We start from the raw sequence: 25,717 nt of genomic DNA on the forward strand, positions 1-25,717 counted from the left end.
AAGCTGATTTTTTATTGGAACTATAATGCATTTTTACAATTTTAGCAATGGTTCTTCAAATAACTGTCCTGCATAAATCTTGCATTAGCTCTTTTTTCATATACTCCCTTGCCTACTGGTTTCATATTTAAAATAATGAATAGGTTTCTTATATATTTTAAGAGAACCTGTCAACAATAATAAAGTTCACCACATGGTCTTATTTTAAGGAAGAAAAAGCTCTCAACATTGTTGCTTAAGTAATTTTATCATCCAAATTTTTATAATAGAAAATAGAATTTATCAGCCTAAGAAAAAAAAGAAAAAATTATCTGGTAGAAAGCATTACGTTTTTGATGTAAACCATCAATAAGTAAATCCACTCATGGACACTAGAGTAACATTTAATGTAATTCTCCACTGAAAGCGTAGCTTATCCTTAGTGTTTGTGCGTGTGTGCCTGTATGTATATATGTATATATACGTATATGCATGCAAACCGTTGTATAGCTTCAGAAGAATTTTAAACTGCTTTTACAAAATTGCACCGCCATAAAAAGAAAAAAAAATAAAGAAAAAGTAAATACCTGATGCCTTGTCTCCACATACAACACACAGTTCAAATACTTTATTTAGGCCCTGTTCATTGGGAGAGTTGTCTGTTAAAATCTGGAAGAAAGTATGAAAGAATTTAATTTTTCTTTTTTACCATCAAGAAAGTTTAAAATCAATCTCACGCTTGTGGTTTTCCTCTAAGATAGGGGACCAAATCAACAAAGTATGAAGTTTTCTTGACTATATTTTACAGTCTTCATAGACACAAAGGAGCTACCTGCCATGCCATTAAGCTCCTTTTCAGGATGGAACAAAAGTTTTACTTGTAATACCTCTAAAAAGACTTCAGGATTTCCTTTATTTAAATACTACCTCTGCAGAACTGATTGACATTTTGAAAAACAGTTTGCATCTGTATACACTTACCTTTAGTTCAATTTTGGTTTTATATCCTACTGACTCATTCATAGCAGAAATGAGACTACAGCATTAAACAGAAGGAACAAAACATCCCTTGTAAAGCCTACTATATTAAGATTTATTAACTTTTTTTTATAATACACATAAACAATGGACCAATAGAAAACATACTCTGGACACTATCATTAACCATCAAGTGCTATAGTTTGGCTTTTGGTAACAGTTTGACATTATTACAGTATTCTTGCCTTGTCTCATTCATTTATTTCTGGTACCTGTAAACTTCATCAGGCCCATAATATTAGAACCCCAGCACTACAGGGTAGGTGCTATAGCCTTCCATTTGATCTTTAAAAACTCTATCCCACTGCAACATAAACAAAGCATAGCAAAAAATTTAAAACAGGAACACATATGACCACAAGTAACAACAAAGATCAGCTTGACAATAATGCAAAGCGGAAACGAACGAATTATTCTTCCCATTAAAAAGAGTATGATTTAGAATTTTTAAGAGTTTCTAACTTCTACTGTGTCTTAATGTGAAGTCAGACTCTCTCATTCTTGCTTTGCATATTCAAAACAGGACCTCTGATAAAAAGAAAGATAACTTACTGAAAAAGAAAGTACCTTATCTTTTATGGAGAAAATGAAGAAATAACTTTTTCTTGAAAGTTTGTAAGCTAGTACAGGTGATATATATGGGAACATTTAACAGTCATACTTCTTTCTAGTTAGCCTTTATTAACAACACTGTCTCAGAGATTCATCTATGTTTTCTTTTAATATCAGATATTCTTAAGAAAAATAGCATTGATGAGTAAAAGAATATTAAACTTTCATTCCTTCCTAACTTCTATTATTAACATTATGTATTTTAATTATATTATATAAAATATATATAAACAAATTCTAAGTCCTTCTGTAAATGAAACCTGCACTGAAATAGGAAGTTCCGCATGAGGAAGGACTACAGAATTTGGCCCACGAGGAGATAAAAATCCCAGTCTCGGAGAACTCATCAACTGACCTTGAACATGAGGAATAAAAAGATGAAGGAGAATCACTGAAGGTGAAACACATGGTGGGAAAAAGGACTTTGCCAAATGAGTCAAAGTAAAGATAAGAGACAACAAAGGAGAGGGTTTTTGCAGAGCAAATGAATGGGCATTTAAGTGAAGGTTACAGAAGAACAACAAAAAAAGGTGAAACTGCAGATGAAAATATAATTTAGGGGAAAAAATATGAAAGATCCCAAAGAGGATACAGTCGAACAACAAATGAATGGTACTCTGTATTTCACCAGCTTTAAGTGGGGGAAAAATCTCTACCCATACATGTTAACTGACAACAGGAAAATCTAAAGTGACAGAATAGTCCATTGTCTCTCAAACTAACCTGTTTTGCCCAAACTGCAAAATCAGAACTGAAGCTTTTAATTTTTTGTCCAGACTGTCCCTATACCTGACTTTTGTCCTTTAAACCAGTGTGGCACACTTCTCATCTGTTTTATGCTTTTGCTACAGTTTAATTAAAACACAAAATATATGATACTCCTAAACATGCTTAAATGCCTCTCAACAGGATTGACTTTTGTTACTGCTCCCGTATTCATGGCAATCAAATTCTTTGGAGCAAGGACCTTGGGTGTTTATTTGCAAAGATTTGTGAGTTTCAAAAACAATACGCAATATACAATGCAGAGAAATGTTTCAAGCTTGGACAACATGTGGGTAGTGAATCAGAGTAGCAGACTGGCTCTGAGAAGAGCATACACTAAAAAAGATCAGGGGTCTTCTTTAGGGAAAGAGATTACTTGAAAGAGCATATGATAGTGGCTTATAAAAACAATAGAGTCTTTAATTGCTGTTTCTTATAGTGCAAGAGACACCTAATTAAATATTTCTCTCAGAAGATTAACTACAGTATTCTTTGCACAACATACAATTATACTATTGGATATTATACAGACCAAAGCATATATGGTCTATATAAATAACAAAAAAGATTATTAAACTTTAGTGGCAGCTATTGAATGTGATGGTCTCACTGCAATCTCCAAATCAGGGGGTTGCTCTAAGCCATCAACTAATGGAAGTGAAAGGATATGCTCAGAAGGATCATTATTTACTTGTCTGGTTGTTATTGCCTTTCCTTAAGCACTTGCTTCTGACCATTGTTTAAGTTTAAGACACTAAGTGGGCTGTAGCTACGCTAACGTTGCTTCGCCTACCACTGATGTATTTGAACAGCAGCATAAATGTACATGGGTAAACAATATGCAATGACTACGCTTTAGCTGGAGTACAGTAACCTCCTACTTCATGGTGAAGGAGCTCGCATCTCCCAGGTCTTCTGTGCATGTTCTTCACGCCCTTCACATCAGTGCCATCCCATCCTTGCCATGTGAGGATATAGGGCAGACACCTTGGAAGTTGGAGGGTGAAGACTGAAGAAAGCAGCACATAAAATGTGCAGGGGAGTGAGGTGCACTAGGGACCAGATAAGGGAGTTACAACCCTGACTAGTTACAATCTCACATCTTTAGTGCTATTTTCACACCCCCACTGAGTGATGTACTTCCCTATTAAACAGTCTCTCAGAGAAACTACCTTGGAGTACAATTCACACAGGTGAACAGTAGTTAGAACAGTGTACGAAAAGGAAAACAAGCAGAAGGAAATTGTTCAGTGATAAAGACAAGGGAGAAAAGAGTATGTTTTCAACAATACATGAAAACAGATGGAGAGTCAATGAAGCAGAAATAAAGGACTGTTGGTACAGCAGGAACTGGAAATAACAATAGAAATAACAGTATTCTTTCTAAACTCATGAGCCAGGGTATAAATTCTAAAAGCAATAAATTTGCAAAAAAAAAGTTTTGTTTATAATTTCTAAGTATCCATACTGAGTCCTAATCCAAGGGAAAGTATATTGTTAAAAAAAAAAAAACACAACTCAAAAAAGGAGAACCCAGACAGACATATTTGGAAATAAAACATCTCTTCTTATCCCATTTGCACCAAAATTATGAAATAAAGTGGATTATCTACCTGGATGTGTTGTGCAGATATATCAGGGGATGCAAAAAACAGTTGGTTGACACCTGCAGCGTCTGGAGTTGCCAGGATAACTTTTCCTGGAGTGGAATCTTGTCTGGCAAGGATCACCTTGCTTGGGGTAGAGCCATCATGATTTGTTAAGATGAACTGCTTGCCTGCTGAGCTCTGATCAAGTGCTGTAACAATCTGAATCTTCTGGCCCGTCTGCTGATCTGTGACAATCTAATAATACATTTATCTCAAATTGTGGTATGTTAATTTAAGTTCACCTTTATGGCCCAATCTGGGCACTTGAAGAAAACGGGAATTTTGCCTTTGACATTTGTGAAGCAGCAGGATCGTCTTCTGCTCTGTCACACAAGAGTGAAGTAAACTCAGGTGAAACCTTAGATTTTCACTGTATTTGAAACACACTTCGATCAAGGGTGTTTGAAGTCAAAACTTGCATTCACACTCAAGTTTCACAAATGGCCTGTGCGTTTAGAACACTACCAAAACCCCTGACAAATTCTAGCATCCAGAATTCGATGTATCTCAACCCTAGCACCCATCAGGTTATGAGAAATCTTAACTCTTGAATTCACTGCATACCACATGAAGTGCTTAGCACCTCCCAGATTTGGCTGCTTAACAAGAAGCTTCTTAAAAACACAAATGTGGTCTTCCAAGTGAAAAAATGTAAGCATCAAGCAGAAAGAAAAGCAATCATCTTGTTGTGCCTATATATATATTTTAGGCTTCTTTTTTTTCTTGTCTTTTCATATATGTTTCTAAATAAAATAAAACAGAATTTTTTAAGAGGAAAAATTTACTTTCATGGATCATTTCATAATCAAGAACAGACCTACAGACTGTTTGTTACCATTTTATCCCTATTTTCAAGCACAGATGTAGTAGAACTCTATTCAATAATCCTCCAGTAAACTCAATTTTTGCCAGCTTTGTCAGAAGATTATAATCCTCAGAGAAAATAATCAAGATTCCATAATTCTCCTACTATAAATCTCACTTTTAGTGACTTTCTGCCTTTCTCCATCAAAATGCCTTTACAGAAACCTGCCTGGTTTATTCTGGAGACTAAGGAGAACCATTCTACAAAGACTGCTTCCTGTACACTATTTCTGAACTCCAGATCAATAAATTAGCTTCAACCAAGCATTCATGTCCATCTATCCATTCCTAACATTTATACGGTCCTTTTTACTGATGAAACAATTTAATTTATGGCCTAACATTTATAACTAGTTTCATGTAATTAGGGCAGCAATATTAACTATGTTTTCTAGGTGGAGAACAGGGGCACAAATAAACAGAATGAGGCATAATTTCACAAAAGTCTTTATAAACTTTGCTACTGCACCTTCACAACTACCTTATTACTTTCTCTAAATGTTCAACATACTTAAATGTTTCAAAAAGCCTGTGTATAGCTTATATTTTAAAAAGATAAGCAGCGAGAGATATAAATTATTGGGTACTTAATCCCAGCAGTTATAAATCAATATTGCCATTTTCAAATATACAGAATTTATGAGTTTCAAAATATACAGAAGTGATCTGGTCTCTTCAGGTGGCCTTTTACTATTAACATTTTAATGGCTAAAATTCCAAATTTTTTCTCTGCAAAACACAGTTAAAAGCTTATTTAAGAGAGAAGTCCAGGTAAAAGATGATAAAATTCCAGAAGCTAAAGATGTAAGAAAAGAAAGTAAATTATAATGAGATTTGGGATGTAGGGTAGGAAGACAATGCAAAACCCCTAACAGTAGTTATGAACACAATTAATACAGGGTTTTCCATTCAGTTCTCAAATATCCACGTCTGGCAGCATAAATGACTATAGCAGTCCCTTATTTCTCCTTTCTATTCCTTCATGTTGGTTCTATATTCTTTAGAAGGCAAACTTCCTTGTTATTTTAATTTTCTTTGCTTAACTGCCTCCTTCCACTCCATTTTTCTTCATTTTACAATCTTTATTTCTCCTGTGTCATTTCTGGCTATTGTCAAAGTAGCTGATGTTCGCTTCCCCTTCTCTCCAAACACATCTGCTTTATCAGGATTAGAAGAAATCCAATGCATGTTATCCTCAACAGGGTACATACCTGTACAAAAGCCTAACACAGAATACAGTGCTGTTTCTTGAATTTCCAGACCTGTTCTTTGTCTGATCTAAAATCTGTCTCCCTATCAAAACTTAAAAGTGCAACTATGTGTACATCAAAAAAGGCATATACTTCATCCTGTTAGGTTTATACAAAGTATATTGTAAAACTAATTCAAAAACCAGCATGTCCCGAATGGTCAAGATACAAATTTGAACTGAAGTTGAAACTATTTTTTGGATGTATCTTACCATAGAAAAGATAAAAATTATCTTTTTTCTACTGTAGTGCAGCTCCATAATTTTAAGAAGGTATGCATTTGTAGATAAATATGGCAGGACAGTAGGCAGAAGAACCATTGCCACCTCACACAAATCACTTCACCTCCTATTTAACAAATAGTGTCTCAATTCTTCAAATGGCTTCCTGCAGTTCTAGGAGGATGCTCATTTCGTTTTCACTACGTGATACAGTAGGTATAGTGTTACGTTAATATCCATACGAAGCTATTCAATCTGCACAAATGGTTTCTGCAGCTGTCAAGCATTTGACAACTGAGAAGAGGCAGAAGAGAAAGCGGTTTAAACTATTAAGCACAGTCTGTCTGCAGCTGACCTCTTATAGCCATATACATGCAAAAACTCCACCTAAATCGCAATGGGACTCTGAGAAGTGAAGCAGTCCACCAAAGTATAACAATGTGCAGGACCTAAATGTTGAGATAAGAGGAAAAAAAAACAGAGGGAAAAAGACAACCACTTATCTTCTCAAAGGAATCCATCAGGGCTCAGTGACAACATTTTATGTTTCCTAATAATCTGAAACTCAATGTCACTAAAGGTATCATGTTAATAAAACAGGAATATATTAATTCAGGATTCTCTGCTTAAAAAAATACCCTCTCCAGGGAGGCCCTGCACAGGGACCTGGACAGGCTGGATTGATGGGACAAGGCCAACTGTATGGGGTTTAACAAGGCCAAGTGCCGGGTCCTGCACTTGGGTCACACCAACCCCAGGCAATGCTACAGGCTTGGGGAGGAGTGGCTGGAGAGCTGCCTGGAGGAAAAGGATCTGGGGGTATTGGTTGACAGGCGGCTGAACATGAGCCAGCAGTATGCCCAGGTGGCCAAGAAGGCCAACGGCATCCTGGCTTATATCAGGAATAGTGTGGCCAGCAGGAGCAGGGAAGTGATAGTGCCCCTGTACTCGGCACTGGTGAGCCGCACCTCGAGTACTGTGTGCAGTTTTAGGCCCCTCACTGCAAGAAGGACATTGAGTTGCTGGAGCGTGTCCAAAAAAGGGCAACAAAGCTGGTGAAGGGTCGGGAGAGCAAGTCTTGAGAGGAGAGCTTGAAGGAACTGGGGTTGTTTAGCCTGCAGAAGAGGAGGCTGAGAGGAGACCTTATAGCTCCCTACAACTACCTGAAAGGAGGTTGTAGTGAGGTGGGGGTCGGTCTCTTCTCCCAGGTCACTAGCGATAGAACGAGAGGAAATGATTTTAAGCTGCATCAGGGGTGGTTTAGATTGGATATTAGGAAAAAAGTCTTTACTGAAAGAGTGGTCAGACATTGGAACAGGCTGCCCAGGGAGGTGGTGGAGTCTCCATCCGTGGAGCTGTTCAAAAAACATGTAGATGTGGCACTTCAGGGCATGGTTTAGGAGGCATGGTGGTGTTGGCCTGACAGCTGGACTTAATGATCCTAGAGGTCTTTTCCAACCATAATAATTCTATGATTCTATGTACTTCATTTAAGCACCCTGATAATAATAGAGGGTAGTATTTTCCTTTATTGCTTTTAAGTCTTGTCCATTAACAAGTTTTGACTTCTATTTGAGCATCACTTCAATATATTAAATACCTCAATAATCCTGTGTTCCTATTTTAGGGGGAAAGAAAAGAAGTGTCTAAATACAGAGAACTAATCCACCTCTTTAAAACAGAGGTGGTTTTGAACAGAAATATCTGTTTAACAAAAATTGTGACATGCAACTTTTATCCTAGAGAAATGTTAGCGTTCCCTAAAAAGGGTGACTAATGAACATTTTAAATAACTTTTTACTCAGGAGTTTGTATTTCAAGATTTCAAATAACTATTTATGTTCATTTAACAATAATAAAATAAGGGAAAAAATATTGTTTGAAAATACAAACTCAAAATCATAGAATCACAGAATCGTTAAGGTTGGAAAAGACCCTTAAGATCATCGAGTTCAACCACTAACCTATCACTGCCAAGTCCACCACTAAACCATATCCTCAAGCACCACATCTACCCTTCTTTTAAATACCTCCAGGGATGGAGACTCCACCACCTCCCTGGGCAGCCTGTTCCAATGTCTGACCACTCTTTCAGTAAAGACTTTTTTCCTAATATCCAATCTAAACCACCCCTGATGCAGCTTAAATTCATTTCCTCTCGTTCTATCGCTAGTGACCTGGGAGAAGAGACCGACCCCCACCTCACTACAACCTCCTTTCAGGTAGTTGTAGGGAGCTATAAGGTCTCCTCTCAGCCTCCTCTTCTGCAGGCTAAACAACCCCAGTTCCTTCAAGCTCTCCTCTCAAGACTTGCTCTCCCGACCCTTCACCAGCTTTGTTGCCCTTTTTTGGACACTCAATGTCCTTCTTGCAGTGAGGGGCCTAAAACTGCACACAGGACTCGAGGTGCGGCTCACCAGTGCCGAGTACAGGGGCACTATCACTTCCCTGCTCCTGCTGGCCACACTATTCCTGATATAAGCCAGGATGCCGTTGGCCTTCTTGGCCACCTGGGCACACTGCTGGCTCATGTTCAGCCGCCTGTCAACCAATACCCCCAGATCCTTTTCCTCCAGGCAGCTCTCCAGCCACTCCTCCCCAAGCCTGTAGCATTGCCTGGGGTTGGTGTGACCCAAGTGCAGGACCCGGCACTTGGCCTTGTTAAACCCCATACAGTTGGCCTTGTCCCATCAATCCAGCCTGTCCAGGTCCCTGTGCAGGGCCTTCCTGCCCTCCAGCAGATCAACACTTCCACTCAGCTTGGTGTCATTTGCAAACTTACCGAGGGCGCACTCAAGCCCCTCATCCAGATCATCAATGAAAGTATTGAACAGGACTGGCCCCAACACTGAGCCTTGGGGATCACCACTCGTGACTGGCCGCCAACTGGATTTTACTCCATTCGCTACTACTCTCTGGGCTCGGCTGTCCAGCCAGTTTTAAACCCAGTGCAGAGTGCACTTGTCCAAGCCGTGAGCAGCCAGCTTCTCCAGGAGAATGCTGTGGGAGACAGTGTCAAAGGCCCTACTAAAGTCCAAGTAGACAACATCCACAGTCTTCCCCTCATCCACGAAGCAGGTCACCTTATCACAGAAGGAGACCAGGTTAGTGAGGCAGGACCTCCCTTTCATAAACCCATGCTGGCTGGTTAAATTAATCAATTTAACATTTATTTTGAACATTTCACTGAGATGCGTATGTTCCTACATACTACTTCACTCTTCACATAAATTTTGCTTTGAGGAAAGTTTTCATTACTAAGTTTTATCTAATTTATTATTGATATTGGTGACATGTTTGTAGATGCCTGTTGCAGGAAGGATGCCATTTGACTGAATGTTGTTCCACACATCTCAAGAGACAACCACCGCCCCAAAGCGCTTACCATCCATTTTGAAGCAAGAATCAATGAGCATGGTGAAAAAAGACAAGGGACAAAGTAGCTGGGTTAGAAACAAGTGATCTTCCAGCTACATGAGATGATGAAACACTATATACAGGTCCTGGTACCTAGAAATATAGTTCTTCTATGTTCATCATATTTGCAGTAATTACAGTGCCTAAGCAAAAGTAGTTCTCCCCCTGCAAAAAAAGGTGACGGACAAGGGTTAGAAGTCTGCCACTGGCTGTGAACCAACAGAACTGTCCTGATGTTTAAAAATAAAGGCTCATGGGTTTGTATGTTGTCATCCCACTTTCAGACTCTAATCCTGAAATTACATATACAGGGACATTATAGCATAAAGGTATTGACAATGAAAACAGAGGATATAGAGATAGTGGTTAATTGATTAACAAAAATTAGTTAATAAAAAGTACAGCTCTACACAAAGCATAGAAAAGGAGTGGAGGTAGCTGAAAGAATAAGGATCTACTGGATAGATAAGACCAGTATCATGACTAGAGCACAGGTAGAGGGTGATAAAACAAAACAAAAGATCATGTATGGGGGGTGGTTATGAAGAGTCTTGGAAGGTTGAAAGCTTGAATGCAATGCACTGAAACAGGAAAAAACCAGTGGAAAATACTGAAGAGTGAAGCCAGCAAAAGAAAAAACAGCCAAGGTTATACTAGTAGCTGGCTCACTTAAATGAGAGTGTGCTTGTATGCAACAACATATATCTGAGAATATTTTAAATTTTTTTCTGCAGTTTATATTTTTCTCTAGGATTAAATTTAAAAATAAAACATTTGCAAGGACTTGCATTGACTTTTAAGGGATAAAATATAAAATTATATTCCCCAAATCCTCCTAATCTCAATATACACACACATCTATGTGGATTTAACTACCCATATTGCCAAAAACTTCCTACCCTCACTTGAATTGGACCTTATTACTTGGCCAGCCTATGAATTAGCATACCAGGACATATAACATCGGCTGGGACAACCAAAAACCAGTATCATTCTCTGACACTAGGTTGCCTTGCACTTTTTCATTACTTATATCAACACCCTGGCAGCCAAGAGGGCCCACTGTGTCCTGGGGTGCACCAGGCACTGTATTGCAGCCAGTCGATGGAGGGGATTGCCCCGCTCTGCTCTGCACTGGTGCGGCCTCAACTCAAGTACTGTGTGCAGTTTTGGGCGCCACAGTATATTAAGGATACAAAGCTACTAGAGTGTCCAGAGGAGGGCCACGAAGTTGGTGATGGGTTTAGAGGGAAGCTGTGTATAAGGAGCGGCTAAAGTAATTGGGTTTGTTCAGCCTAGAGGAGACTGAGGGGAGACCTCATCATGGTCTACAGCTTCCTCACAAGTGGAGGAGGAGGGGCAGGTGCTGATCTCTTCTCTTTGGTGACCAATGATAGGACCCAAGGGAAGGGCAGGAAGATGTGCTACGGGAGGCTTAGGCTGAATATTAAGAAAAGGTTCTTCACCCAGAGGGTGATGGAGCACTGGAACAGGCTCCCGAAGGAGGCAGTCATGGCACCAAGCCTGACGCTATTCAAGAAGCACTTGGGTAACACCCTCAGAGACATGGTATGAATTTTGGGGCTGTCCTGTGCAGGGATAGGAAATGGACTCAATGATCCCTGTGGGTCCCTTCCAACTCAGGACATTCTACGATTCTATACAATGCAGTATCTCCCTCCCTTCCTGCTCCAAAATATGGAAATGTTCCAACAACTCCGTTGAATTACGAAATCTAAAAATTATTCAGCTTTTGAAGAGCAGTCATTACAGTATTGGGACAAAGTCTTTTTCTGTTCAGTGGCTATAATCTTTTGTAAATTTTAAAATTCTTAGGAGAAAAAAGAAGCCTTGGAATGATGCTTTATTCGTGTTTATATAGAAATGGTCTCTGCCACCCAGGACTGAATATTTACATTCAAGCAAATAATATGATACAACTAAAAAGAACCATATGTGAAAAGTGGCAGAAATAACAGTTCGTCTCTGCTTTTAAAATATATCAGATGAAGCATACCTGTATACGTTGTGGTAAAGAGAGACGTGAATCTGAAGGAACAATCTGTATTCGTTGTGCTGCCCCATCCATTAGTGTTTGTGTAACAGCTCCCTGGGGACGGGTAATCTAGAAAAAAAGAAACAAATGTAATGGATTGACAATCGATATACTACCTTAAGGATGGATACACAACCTTAATGGATGAAACCTTAAGGCTTCACCAACTTCTGAGTTCTCTGCACAAAGCAATGGGAAGTTTGACACTCTTACTGTATAAGGAACCCAATTGCTTGTAATCTAATTTAATAGCTTAATTTTGCTAGTTAGAGATTTCTGTTTCACTGTTTTAAACCCATTCTGAAATACCTTCCAATTTGAAATTTAGACACATATCAGGGAAAACAATTCACTGTTGCAAGTCCAAGAATATTTATTACTGTTGATTTTCGTAAAACACATACTAAATACAATACCTTTCATCATAGCTGTGCTACATTTACACTAAAATATTTTTACCTTAATGGCATGCTTAAAACGGCAAAAGGAATTTTTGTGTGGAAACACAGCAACTGGCTTTTTCTGTCCTGATTCTATTATTCTGTTAAAGCAGCAAAAACAGAACAACAGAATTCTATATTGGGGAACTATCTAGAATGTTAGAGAAAATTGATGAAATGCATGAGGTTGGCAAGCAGTGTATCTTAAATTTAAATCTCTATGTCAATGCTCTCAGACACAATTTGTGGAAGTGCTTTAACAATTATTGATATTATAAAAATTCTTTACACGGTATAGCCAAAGGTATATTGGGGGAAGGTATTACTAATTAAATTATTTGTCAATAAAAATAAGAAGTACAGCTGCTATTTACAGAGGCTTGATCAGAAAGGCTGGGCTTTTTGTAGTACAACGGAAGTTTGTCTTCATAGACTTCACAGACACCTTCAAACTGAAATTTTTGTCTTAAATTCCTGAATAACTCCCCGAACTTTTTGCAGTTCAGAATCTCTGGAACATCCTGCAAATTTGTATCAATAATACTCCTCAGTTTTCACACCATTATAAAAATGCACCTCTTCAACTGCCATCCTCCCCACCCCTCCAAGAGTTAATATACAGAATATATATCTATATCTGCAGTAAAGGTACTGTTTCATAACAGGTTGAGAGCTTTTTTGTTCCTCCTAGATCAGCCTCCTTATTTTGCAACCACACCACCATGTAAATGCTAGTACCAGCAGAAGAAAGGAGGTGAGAACACACAGCAGGAGGTGACTCTGAGAAGGGGAAGGTGCGGTGGGTAAGACTTCCCCTTATAGCAGAAATACAAGCTCCTATCAGCCTAAAAGCCAATTTTGAAGATTTACTTGAAAATGCATTACTTGTGGTACCAGTCTCAGTTCTTAAAACCTACTTGCTCCTAACTCTTCAGTTTTGTAGGTAAAACGGGGTGGTTAGTCATTCAGTGATCTGGAACAGGACACTGATGCAGGTTAAAAAGCAGCCAGCAAATAGACTGACAACCAAAGGCTATTCCTAGCACAGATCAAACCTTCAATCCAGATGCCCACAATGCTCAGAAGCAGATGCATCAGAGGAAATGAGAGAGTGGGATTAAGCTGCTGGAGGGATTGCTTGAACTGCCAGCAGCATGAAAAGAAATGCCTGTCAAACAACTCCCCAAGCCATTTTCAAACACTCCTTCCTAAAAATACCTGATTTTTCATGACTATGAATACTTTCCATATTCAAAGAATTAATCCACTACTTTGCTGAAGTAAAGGACAAAGAAGAGTTCATTGTACAGCAAGATTCAGGGTTTGAAAGAGATACTTTCAGGCACTAAAATTCTACATCAGCCTTTCAAATGACATGTACACGTGGTGATTTACAGACAGCAGAGTTCTATGTGAATTTATCTTTGCATTACAAAACAAACTACATATTACAGGACTGTTTTACACTTGCTCCCTTAAAATGTCATGATCTAGCTGTTGTATAAGGTAAAACTGCTCTTCAACCCCACAAAATGTCAGCCTGACAGTTTTACTTCTATACAGCTTTTTTTAGTCCAGTTAAAAAAAATCCTGATAAGAATAACCACAGTATTTGTTAAAAATTATATTACGCATGTGTATCACAGACTCTGTTTCGGCAAAAACATACCCCTCCTCTGTTACTGTTACCTGGCAGGACTGTGGAAACAAACCACCGTGTACTTAGTGTACCCAACCACAGATTAAAGAAAGAAGATTGCTGCAGGCTCTTGACAGACAACTTCCCTACATGAATCAAGGAGTGTGATCTTGATGTAGAAATATTAATTATCTCACACTCAGCAAAAGACGATTAGCAGTTGGCAGAACTTGGAAAAGGTAAACATTGTGCAACGGTCCATATAGGCATGGCTGTAAATTCTTTTTTAAAATAAGTTTTACTTTTATGCAGAAAAGCCCTAAATTAACAAAAACACCTTTGTGAATGTCATCATAAAATCTCTTGTGATATTTTTGTGTTTTAAAATGCTTCATGAACAAGAATTAGTATTATAAAGAAATCAAAACCTATGTCACAGAATACTTCTGAGCATTATTTCAATGAGACACTGGAACACTTTCCATTCTCATCACAACTGTCTTTTTCCTTTCAAGTTCTACTCATGTAAATTTTTCTTGTAAATTCAACTAAAACTATTTCAACATTCAAGAGAATTACAAATGCTAGCAAAAATACTGCTAAAGTTCCATAGACCTTAAACTATGTTTTTCAACGTTTACATTGAATATGAACACCACTAAGCAATTACAGCTGGTAAGTCACAGGTAAGTAGGAATGTAAGACACTACCCGAAGGCGCCTGTAAGACCACTTTCCTTGCTGACTCCACCTTTCAGGCAGTGTACTCATGCATGACATCCCCCTTTGACGGTAATTTTGGCTTACAGAGTCCCACCTTGCACTGCCCTGGGTGATGCTTTTCAGTCTTTCTAACCATGTGTCATGTTGGGCTGCACCAGATAAGGGAACTGACCCCAACTGGGAGAAGACCTTCCTCCACTATCCCCTAATATTTTTTTTTTGCCCACCAGACAATGACACAGAGCGCTTACATGAGCAAGACTAGAATAGCGTGAGAATAATGGCTAAGTGAGGGCTGGGAATGCTTAAGCTGCACTGCTGCCTAATAAAACATGACAGTCTCGGGCACAGTAGAACCTTGCTAAAGGACACTGCTGACAGAACGATACCCATGAAAACTCTAAGGCTGCAGTTTCACTGTGAACAGAAACGACCAACAGCTCTCTGCAGTGTCACATCTCCACTCCCTCTGCCTTCTCCCCTGCCTTCCTTTGGCTATCTGCCATCTCCTTTACGCTGGCTCTGGTACTTGTTAGAGCCTTCTCAGAACCTACTCAAGGCACTAACCCAGCAGAAAACCTCCCAACTGTTTTGGCTGGGTTAGCTTTGCTGCTACTGTGGAAATTAAGTAAGGTCGGAAACAGAAAGAGGACCTTCCCTCTCCCATGGCACTGAGATACTAAGTCAGCTCAGTCTCTCATGGAATCACATTATGAAATTGAGAAACCACCCTCACAGAGGCTAAAAACCATCACCACACCATCTTCTTTTCCAAGTGGCACGTACACTTCGGTTAGCTTTGACTAGCCTGTACTTAAAAAAAAAAAAAAAAAACAAACACCAACCAAAAACCCCCAACAGGAAATACAGCCCTATTTAGACCTCTGCAAGGAATTATATTACCAAAATAAATCTACACTGGACACACCATTCTCATCTACGTAGAGGACAAGTGAAAGAAAGAAAACACCACACAACACATAAATCACTTCTATCCTTTGAGAAAGCCTTAGCAACATTCAGATGCTACAGAATAAAAGTGACAAGAATTTATACAGAATAGAATTAACCATTCTACCCCACCCATAACCTTCCTATCTGAAATCAAGACTGAGAAGAACTAAAGTTACTTGAAAAGTAAGTCTATGTCTAGACAAGAAACGAAGAGTGGGTATTATTTCAAGCTAAAAAATGTCATTTATTTAAGACAAATAAGATACTGCTTCTATCTAATCTAAAGCGGTGCTAATTTTAAATAGTCTATACTACAATGAAACCTTCTGGATAAGTATGTATGCTCTTATCCACGCTCCCAAAATATCTGTGTAACTCTGGACATTGTCCTCTGGCTGCAGTCAGATTCTGTACACAGGTTACAGAAAATGAAAACCAGAAGTTCGCAGAAATAAGATTTTCATCTTCCTTTTGACGTATACCAAACACCGACAAATATTTCACAGTGAACAGCATGGCAAACCTTTACTCATGAACACAAAAAATGACATCTGAAGCAATTGCTTAATTGAAAAGTAGAAGTTATGTACTGACAACTCTCTTGATTGTAAAGTTTTTGACTGAAAGTGAGCAAAGCAACTCTACAACCAGAGGGCTCTCTTAAGACCACTACAGGCCCAAAAAGCAGAGCTGAACAGCTGGTCACTTACTGGAAACACTCCTAGATCTTCCTTAGCTTCATTTCTGTGGGGCAAACTTTGGCAAGAAAGACTTTGCAGCATAACTTTAAAATGGACATAGCACATTCTTCTAGTCTTCCATGGGAGAGTCCCGGGAAGCTTTGCGTGTATTAAAAATTATTCTCTCTTATTATTTTGGTTTTTACATATAAGTCTGTGTGTTTTATTATTCAGTGTCTCTTAAATAGGACTCAAAATTTTTGTACCTCTCCCATTTGCTGTTCAATAATTTGATGGGCCAGTTCCTCTATGGTTGCCATGATCTTTAATCACCAGAAATTTCCTGTCAAAGAAAGCAAAGAAGAGGCTTAACACCTATAGCCTTAATATGAAAAATATATTGGGGAAAACATAGTTCATGTAAGTAAAGTATGTTCATAGCTGCCTGAAGGTGACACCCCTGCAGAATTTAAGGTTTGATTATAAGAGTAGTAATTTATTTTCTGTTTGTAAACTTCTGTATCCTTTTACTCAGGTAACTCACATAGAGACTTCCTATTTTTCTTTCTGCTTTCCCAAAGAGCAACCATATAATAAACTCCCTGTGAGAAGTATATTATTGATCATGACATCAGCAGGGACATAATTAACATCTTAGAAACCAGAACAGAGCCAATTTTGTTAATGCAAATAAATGGGGGGAATCTAACTTCTTCTGAGCTCATACTGATTTTTTTAGTATTAACAGGAGTGTTTGAAGGTCTATTTTATAATTACTAGGAGGAACTACTTGGGAAGCAGAAAATATGCATGTTTAAAAAAAACAGATGCTGTTTTGCCATCAGTACTGTAGTTACAGCATAAGTAGTCCAAATCTTTTTGTGAAGAATTTTGTAGGATTTAACAGACACTACTACACTAATGCAGTATGAAGTATTCAGATGTGTGCCTTGTTTGTTTGGGTATTGATTTACAAATATTCACTAGGCAGTACTTAAAAGGAACAAACACAAATTATGAAGCACTATGAACACTTAGTTTTCCTGACAAAAGCTGTATTAAAATCACTGTCATATTTACTTATTCTGTAAACCAAGACAGTGCTCTTACACTAAAGGATCTGTCCACATACTAAATTTGCTTTGTTTCAACTATACAAGGTCCACAGGTTACAAGCCCTCTCATTGCAGGCAGAGTTAAGAAGATGTTTAATACCCACACACATTTTCCTGTATGAACATAAATGCTGTCAGTATAAAGGATATTTTACACAGTATAAAAGATTTATTTCACACACATGAATGGTGCTGTGTAACCATACAAAAAGTTAGAATGATAATGAAAGTAGTTACATATGTAGAAAAGCTGTATATATAGCTAGTTGGTTTTTACTCTTACACTTTGCTAGAACTTTTAGGAACTATCTCCTACTCCAGTGATCTCTAAACTTTCCCAATCAACTATGCAAATAGAAATGTAACTCATTTTGAAGCTCATTCTGCTCTTATAATTGGAAAGAGGGATCCCTCTTCACTAGGGCAAGAACTACAGGCCTTGGAGTGCGCATAGCTGTATACTAAACCCTGACCGATGTGTGGAAGGGAAGACTACAGAAATATTTGGGCACTGTAGACGATTCTTAATCACCCATCAGCATGCTGCAGGAACAGGCATACCCATAAAACATAAGAGACTGAAGCTTACATTGAAAAAAAGCATTATTTCCTTAGACGATCTAATAAATGGCCGCACCCTTGTAGGAACACTCTATTAACCCACTTCTGCATGCAGTGAGCTGCAGCACAACCACTGCTCAAAGAGCTCTTTCAAGTCAGCCAGCACATTCTATCAGATGTTTTAATCTTTTAAATAAAATACTTACTAGCAACAACATATTGCACTGTTTATACACACAGTGCCAGAAATTAGTACTACGTCATTAAAAAGAAAAGTTAAAAGGAAAGCTTAATATCTTAAAAGCAAATTAGAGAATTATTTAGTAAGGCAGACACACTTTTGGGTAAGAAAAAATGTACGTTTTGCAAAGAGTTATTTCAGAGGAAGATCTTACTGCTTTGTGACAATTTGACGTACCAGAAATACTGTGCATATGAAGATATTTTGCAAAAAAATTAAAGGTAAACTAAGTAAAATGCTGACATTCTAGTCTGATCTCAGAGCTGGTCCCGCTTTGAGTAGGGTTTTGGACTAGAGACCTAATGTCCCTTACCACCTGGAATATTGTACAACCCGAAAATGCACTATTTTCTTAGCTACAGGAACAACAACAATCGCTTGCAATTACAAAAAAAATCCCAATATTTTGAAAGCAGTTTGATTTGCACAATTTTTGACTGTCTCCACATAGGTCTACTGCACAGCTATTTTCCAGGACACAATAAACAGTTATCTAGTTTTAAAGTTATACTTCACTGAGCGTGTAGTTTAAAGAACTATGCACAAAAAAAAAAGCTTATTTTGAGCAGTTTAAACTGATTTTATGGAGAATATATATTCACTTATGTCAGCCTGTTGAGACAGCAGTAACATCTTCCATTCTGCAATCACTGTCTCGAGCATTTTCTACATTATTTTCCCAAAAGAAAACAGACTACATCGATATAATTTTCCCATCAGAAAAGCCAGGTCTATAATCCTTCCTGTAACAAAGTATGATTATGACCTCCTCAATTTTAGTCATATTTCCCAACAGAGCCTACAGCTACTTTATTTTATGCTTTTCTAAAAATCCTAGTGTCTTGGCCTGCAGAATTAGCATGTTCCAACAAGAACACTAATTATTACTGCCATAGCTGTATTGCATCAACTCAGCAGCACATGGAAATGTAAGACAATACAGTACAGTGAAAAGAAAAGCTTAATTTATTGTTCATCTAGTAAAAGCTTGCAGTCAAACACTGAATTTGCACAGGAGGCAAAATCTGGAAAATAACTTTTACAGAAATTGACTCAGACATGAAGAATAAAAAAAATTCTTACTTCTCATACCTGTGGCACTGCAAAATTATAATTAAAGATTCTTTTTAATGTTCTGTCATACAATTACTTTAAATAAACATATCAACACATTAATATTTTTGCCACAAATTCAGTAAATGAAATATGGAGACATCTGTTTTCTCCAAGCCTCCACAAGTATTTTGTCCACAGTCTTAACACGGAAGAAAGGTAATTTCTTCTTAATGTTGCAGACTCATTACTACCTTATTCAAAACAACTCTGTCACCAAAAGGGCTTGCCCTAATCTACCTTTTGCTCTGAGTTTCCAACCTCCCTCCCTGCTGCCAGCACAGCTACACCTGTGACTTCACAGCCAGCAGCAAAGTTTTATTTTTGTCCATGTTAGTTCTCAGCCCAAGGAAAGACTTGCACTTGCTCATTACCATGCAAATGCTACTGCTGTACCAGTGGTGATGGGGAACTTAAGATCACACCTTTCCACAGCAGCAGAAATTTACATTATCTTAAGCCATCTGAAGCCATCCATACTTTCCCACAGGTCTAAAAATTGTTGCAAGATGAGCCTTGGAGCTTACAAACACTTATTTTTGGATCTCACAGATGAACCTGGTGAAGAAACAAGAAACAGAGGATGAAGAAAAGGAACACACAGCCACAGGACAGAACAGGCAACACTTAATGACAGTGAAGTGGCCTAGCAGAGACTTCTGGTCCATAAGGTAAAGTACTGTGCAATGAGGAGATTGACAAGGATCTATCTTCTTGCCTCGCTCCCTGTTTCTAGGAAGGGTATTATCTTTTAATTGTGAGAACCTTAATGGTCAAAGCTACTTTTAAAAATAATGCAGGGAAAGCAATGCAGTTATAAAGTTTCACACACATGAGCTTGTCTATAGCTAAACTTTGTATTCTGTAGTAGAAACACTCTTCAGCACAGACTTTTTCAACCTCTTAGTAGTTCGCCCTCTTCTTAACAGATACTGGCCTTTTCAGGTCCCAACACAGAACTAATTGGTGTCTCATCTTTGAGATGTTGGACTTTGTATTCTTTGCCACACTGCCAAATCCTCACCAAGAGCACGGGGAGAATTTGTACTGGTTATGGCAGAATTCCGTACTGGTGCTAACAATGTCTGTAACAAGATCTCTCTCTTGTGAGTGAGATGAATAGTTATGAGAGAGAGCAAGTATTTTTACATTATTAATTCAGTGTTATCAAACAGGACTAATAAAATATTGAAAATATTCAGCTCTTTCAAATCACAGAATTGGCCATAGGCATCCTTCATTCTTGCTGTTAGGAGCACTGTAAGTATACTCCACGTTACTCTTACGAGCAGTGGAGGAGGTTCTCTAAAAGAGATTCCCTGTCTTGATGACTTACTTTTTTTTTCAGGAATCCTAAATTAGAGATGAGAAAAAAAGCAGGAATGAATTTGGAACAAGACAGACTGTTACTCAATCTCAACCTCCAAGATGTACTCAGTTGTAGCAACACAGTCTCTGTGCCCCCAAAACACACAAAATTAAAGAAAGCCCAAAGGGCAGTGGTGGCAAATCCTTTGGCAAACTGTTTAGAATTAAACCGCTTTAAAGGTGATGATTGTTAAATAAAATTGTAATGAAATTACAAGGGTCTTCGAAAGCCTAACTGGATTAATATTTCCTAAACAAGTGATGCTCCTACCCTTCCCCAGTCAGAAGCATTTTACTGGTCAAAAAGATTTTCTTTGAAATGTGATTCTCAGAACAAAGAAATAAATCTGTGTTCACAAGAGCTTTCAAATCCAGCTATTTCAGAACTTGAAGAATGTCACCTCTCCATTCAAAGCACCTTCAGGGAGGTTTTTCTCAGCAACTGCATTCTGTAGAGAATGACTTGTAAATGGCACAGGTCTCAGAAAAAAAAAAGCATAACAAACACTTAAGTGTCCATCATTGAGGGTCTCAACCACCACAGAAGGAAAGCTTTTAAGAATGCTGGTTTTAACATTAATACTTAGCTGCACCTGACAGTGCCTTTTAGGAAAAAAAAAAAGTTACTCTTTTACCTACAAGTGGTTAACAATAAAAGTTGAAAAATTAAGAGGGAAACTCGTCTTGAAAATGTATAAATTCTTGAGCGTAGTAATGAATTCACCAGCTATGAGCTTGAAGCATGAATCCCATCCATCCCAATCCTGTTGAGACACACAAACCCCAAACCAAAACAAAAGCCTTTCCATTGCTCATCAGCACAGAATGATTCTGTGCTGCTAGTTAGATCATCCCGTAGCTCAGAGGCACGCTTCTGCAGTGTTGTCTCGATAGGAAACAAAAAGACCAACCTTCAGAATCGAGGTGTGTGCTTTAAGAAATCACTTTGCACCTGCTAGTTAGTTCTCCTAAACCAGATGTGACTGTCCTCACAGCTAAGATGTATTAGTAAAACAAGGTAGCTTAAAAACTGAAAGCAATTTAAACTAGCATCTTTTACCTTGCAGTGAAGGAACACACATGTATTCAACTATGATGCCCCAGCCATAAGGAAACTAACTCTCAGAGAAGTATAAACCATTAGAAGTGAATTTTTGCAGCTTTATCTAGAAGATCCATCTGCTTCCCATTTGCACTAGACTTGTGTGAACAGAGTACTTCAAGTACACAAACAAGATCGAACTCTTATGATGAGGAAGAATCTCCAGAATTGGTTGAGGCTGTCCTACATCTTCACGCTGCCTGGAATAAGCACAAGGAAACTCATGGATGCAGAACCAGCTGTCAAAGCTAGACAAATAATCTAAGCATGAGCACATGCGGCACGCATACAATGGAAAACAAATATACTCACTTGAGTAAGAATCTGCAACTACTATGGTCAGACCACAAAAATGAATTGCTATGTAAAAGTCACAGAACATTTTAATAGTTTGCATGGACTATTAACATATTGTTTCCTTAACTCAGACTACTATTTAAATAAAAATGTTAATGCTGTCAGTGTTTTCTTGCTACAGCTGTATACTAGTAGCAACCGAAAATTTCAGGCAAGAAGCTGGTAGACATACAGTATACACTAGCTCTTGATGACTTAGAGGACAGCCCTGGAAACCATGTTGATAACCAGTAAAAATATTAAGCATACCACCTCTGACATGCAGTTGTTATAACCTCCCTGCAGAAATCCATTGCCCAGAAAAATACTACAATGAAAGGATTGCAACAGCATGAAGTGGTTTTTTTACTAGCTCAATAACTAGGTTCTTTCCTAGATATAATTCACATATGTACCACCTGACAACTGCTACATGATTAAAGAGCTATGAAAGGAGGTTTTTTAAATTAGTGTTTACAGTAGTAACTGATGCATTGGAAGAGGATATGTTATTATGAGGATATGATTCTCTGCTAGCTTCACTTCAGCAGATGAAACTCCTTTGTGTACACAAGAACAACCAGCAGGTTAATACTCCTTAGCAGTCAGTATCTTGGTCCCACTACGGCTCTTGCAAGTGAGTCAAGCACTGATTCAAATTCTCAGAAGCAAGTGACCAGTCTGAAACACTGGTCAGCTCTTCTAAGTACAGGCAGCATAGCTTGCAACACCTTACTGAATTAATCCTCCATCTCATCTTCTCACCCCAGACATACAGGTGGATGAGCTACTTCTGAACTGGCCGCTGAATCACCAGAGAGCAGTGCATTATTCCAAAGTTTGTCTTTACTGTTTGTGTTAAAACACCATGCAGTAAACAGTAATGTACAGCAACTGGCTCCACAGCACCTTGGCCATCTGTACGTTATAGGAGGGGTGACAGCTAGGAGTGCTAACTGTCAGGAGTTGCACTGATGTCCTTGATTACATATCAGAGAGTATAATCTTAATTTTGGCCTGAGGAGATAGAATTTCCATGGACTTTAAGGAAAAAAAAAAAAAGGATTAGTGGCTCTGACACATGCAAATATCACTCTCAACTCCACCCTAAAATAAAGACTAATGAAAATCAGGTTCCTCCCTCATTTACCTGACATGGCGTAAGTGAGGCTAAAGGGTCATGTTGGTGCATAGCTTCATGCTTTCTTAACACATCCTTTGTAACCAGCATGACTTGTAGTTACATACAATGAAAAACTGATACATTTTTACAGGATTATTCCCTTATGTTTTCTTTTTTTAGTAATGTGAAATCAAAGAGTATTATTGACAACTATTGGTTATTATTACATGATGTTTTATAATTGACACTTGCAATTTCAGGTTGCATAAACATTCCGTAGCAGGTTCCTTTGTGTGTTGTTTTATTTAACTTAGCAATCCCTAAACACAAGGGCACGAACTGACAAATCCAGTATTTGTAACAATGGTACTCTACTGAAATGCCTTAACTTAAATCACCTCTAATAAACACGTGACTTTGCTCTGAAGAACATGTATAAAGGTGAAAAACCTCACTAACTTCAATGTTTAAATTATAAACTGTCAGGCAGCATTTCATGCCACAGCCCAAGTACTGAAATGGCTAGCTGGAACAGGCTTTCCTACCCCATTCCCCATTTTTGCTTTATTATTTCATCTCTTCTTGTACTAGCATTGGTATAGACAATGCCGTGAGGAATCAGCTGAAGGAACTGAACTGACACAAACTTCTTCCTTATTTGTAGAGTCAGAGCATAGTTTCAAAGGTAGTTTGAACAGAATTACAGCTCACCACTGGGGAAGAGGTCCAGCCAACCCTGGCCAAGCTGTGGTGGTGTTGAACACACACTAGGATAATTCAACTCATTAAAAAAAAAAAGACAGAAAACTAACTTATCAGAAATGCACCAAACATCTGCTAGGTAAGCACAGTGATCTAATTTATTTTGCAGTCAGATTTACTCCACCACAGAGAAAAGGGAGAATATGTTGTTAGGAGTCAAGGGAGGGAAGAAAAAAAAGACAGAGGAGGCAAACCCCCCTTTCCATTGTTGGTGGTGGGGGGCTGATAATTCAGTTCAACTGCACTGTGAAACTGTACCCTTTGTTTTCAGCCCACCCAGTGTGGCTCAATGTGGAGTCAAGCACCACTTCCACTTGTGTAAAGCAGCAAGGCTGCCTCTCCCAGAAGTAGCTACCCCTTAGGTTGCGCATCTTGACACTGGAGACGAGGGGGCAGGAGAGGTCAAGGAGAACTGGCCATCAACAAATCCCGTGCTAACCTTGGGACAGATGTAAAAAGTTTCATAGCTCACCTTTTGCTTACCTAAGGTATCTATATCAAACTTCACATCAGGTATGCTTAATCACTCTTTAGAGATCCCTGCAAAGAATTAAGTGGAAAAAATGCTTTTGCTGTTTTTTTTTTTCTATTATGTAAACTTACAAATTTAGCACATTTTTCATGGTTTTAAATGCTTCTTTTCCTGAGTTACTCCAGCCAACATTCCCAAAAGCTGAAATGTTTCACATGAAATGATGAATATATTCTAAATTCAGAGCTATCTGAAGTTGGGAAATACTCAAACATTTAGAGCAAACCTTCATTTCCCAGTAAAGATTTAAATAACTGTTGCCAGAGTCTGAGTTCTGATCTTCAATAACTGGCAGTAATCTTCAAGGTGTTCTCATATAATGTGGGTCTTCCTGATTTCAGAAATGCCTTTTTTTTTTACCCCCCACGCTTGTCCAAACCATGCCACACACCTTCAAGGCACACATCAGGCAACGTACGAGAAATGTTTTTTTACTGCTAGTATAGGAAAGAAGTAGATTGAGTCAAATAATTGACGGTTTCTTCCTTGAGAAGGTTTTGTTCTCCTTTCAATGGAAATGAGACAAATCAAGCTAAATCAAACTTTATCCAGACTGCTAATCACATTAATATTTCCTGTCTCAAGTTACCTAAAACAATGAAAGGATAAGAGCCGGAATTCTAAAAGACCACAGAATACAACATGAGAAAACCTGCACATGCTTTTAGAATCTTCTTTACAATGCCTCACAATTAAAAGAACTGTAATAATATTACAGTTATATTATTACTCCTAGAGGGGGAAGGAGGAGAGCTATCAAGCATTAAGTTGTTTGCAAACATTGCCCAATTAAATCTTACCTCATTCCTATCTCACTTTGAATACTCTTGCAAAAATTTTCTTCACTCACTGTTTCAACAAGTGAGTCTACAGTAGCTTATAGCAATTATTGCTTAATTGCTCTACTGGTTTCCCTTTTCGCACCAGACTCAAGATCCTTGGCCTTTACTTTTACCACAAAGGTTCTGAATAATGAAGTGATAAGAAATGCTTTGTCCCTTGACCACTGAGGTAATGATACTGTTCACTGCTTAAGCTCTTACTTTCTTCTGCAACTTTCTGCAGATATGCCATTAAGATTGGAAACACTCTTCCTCAAACTCTATAGAACAAATACATAATTTAATTTGTCTTAAAGTAGATGTGTTGCTGACAACGTCAAAACTGACAACATTTAG

The 25,717-nt window shown here is 38.3% G+C and overlaps 1 protein-coding gene across 6 annotated transcripts in view; it reads right to left on the reverse strand.

Moving 5' to 3' along the window:
* NR2C1 (nuclear receptor subfamily 2 group C member 1) overlaps window positions 1-25,717 on the reverse strand; it is a 57,021-nt gene that overhangs the window by 23,542 nt on the left and 7,762 nt on the right. For 3 of the 6 annotated variants that reach the window (XM_064450976.1, XM_064450948.1, XM_064450986.1), the window contains exons 2-4: window positions 11,813-11,920; window positions 4,008-4,238; window positions 567-648 (exon numbers count right to left, since the gene is read on the reverse strand). In XM_064450976.1, the coding sequence (XP_064307046.1) occupies window positions 567-648; window positions 4,008-4,238; window positions 11,813-11,884 (385 nt within the window). In that variant the 5' untranslated portion in view covers window positions 11,885-11,920. Of the gene's footprint in view, window positions 1-566; window positions 649-4,007; window positions 4,239-11,812; window positions 11,921-16,552; window positions 16,630-25,717 lie in introns of all 6 variants that reach the window. The other 3 variants (XM_064450957.1, XM_064450966.1, XM_064450994.1) reach the window with 2 other exon arrangements.

Source organism: Phalacrocorax carbo, chromosome 1 (assembly GCF_963921805.1).
Source record: "Phalacrocorax carbo chromosome 1, bPhaCar2.1, whole genome shotgun sequence".
Taxonomy (NCBI): Eukaryota; Metazoa; Chordata; class Aves; order Suliformes; family Phalacrocoracidae; genus Phalacrocorax; species Phalacrocorax carbo.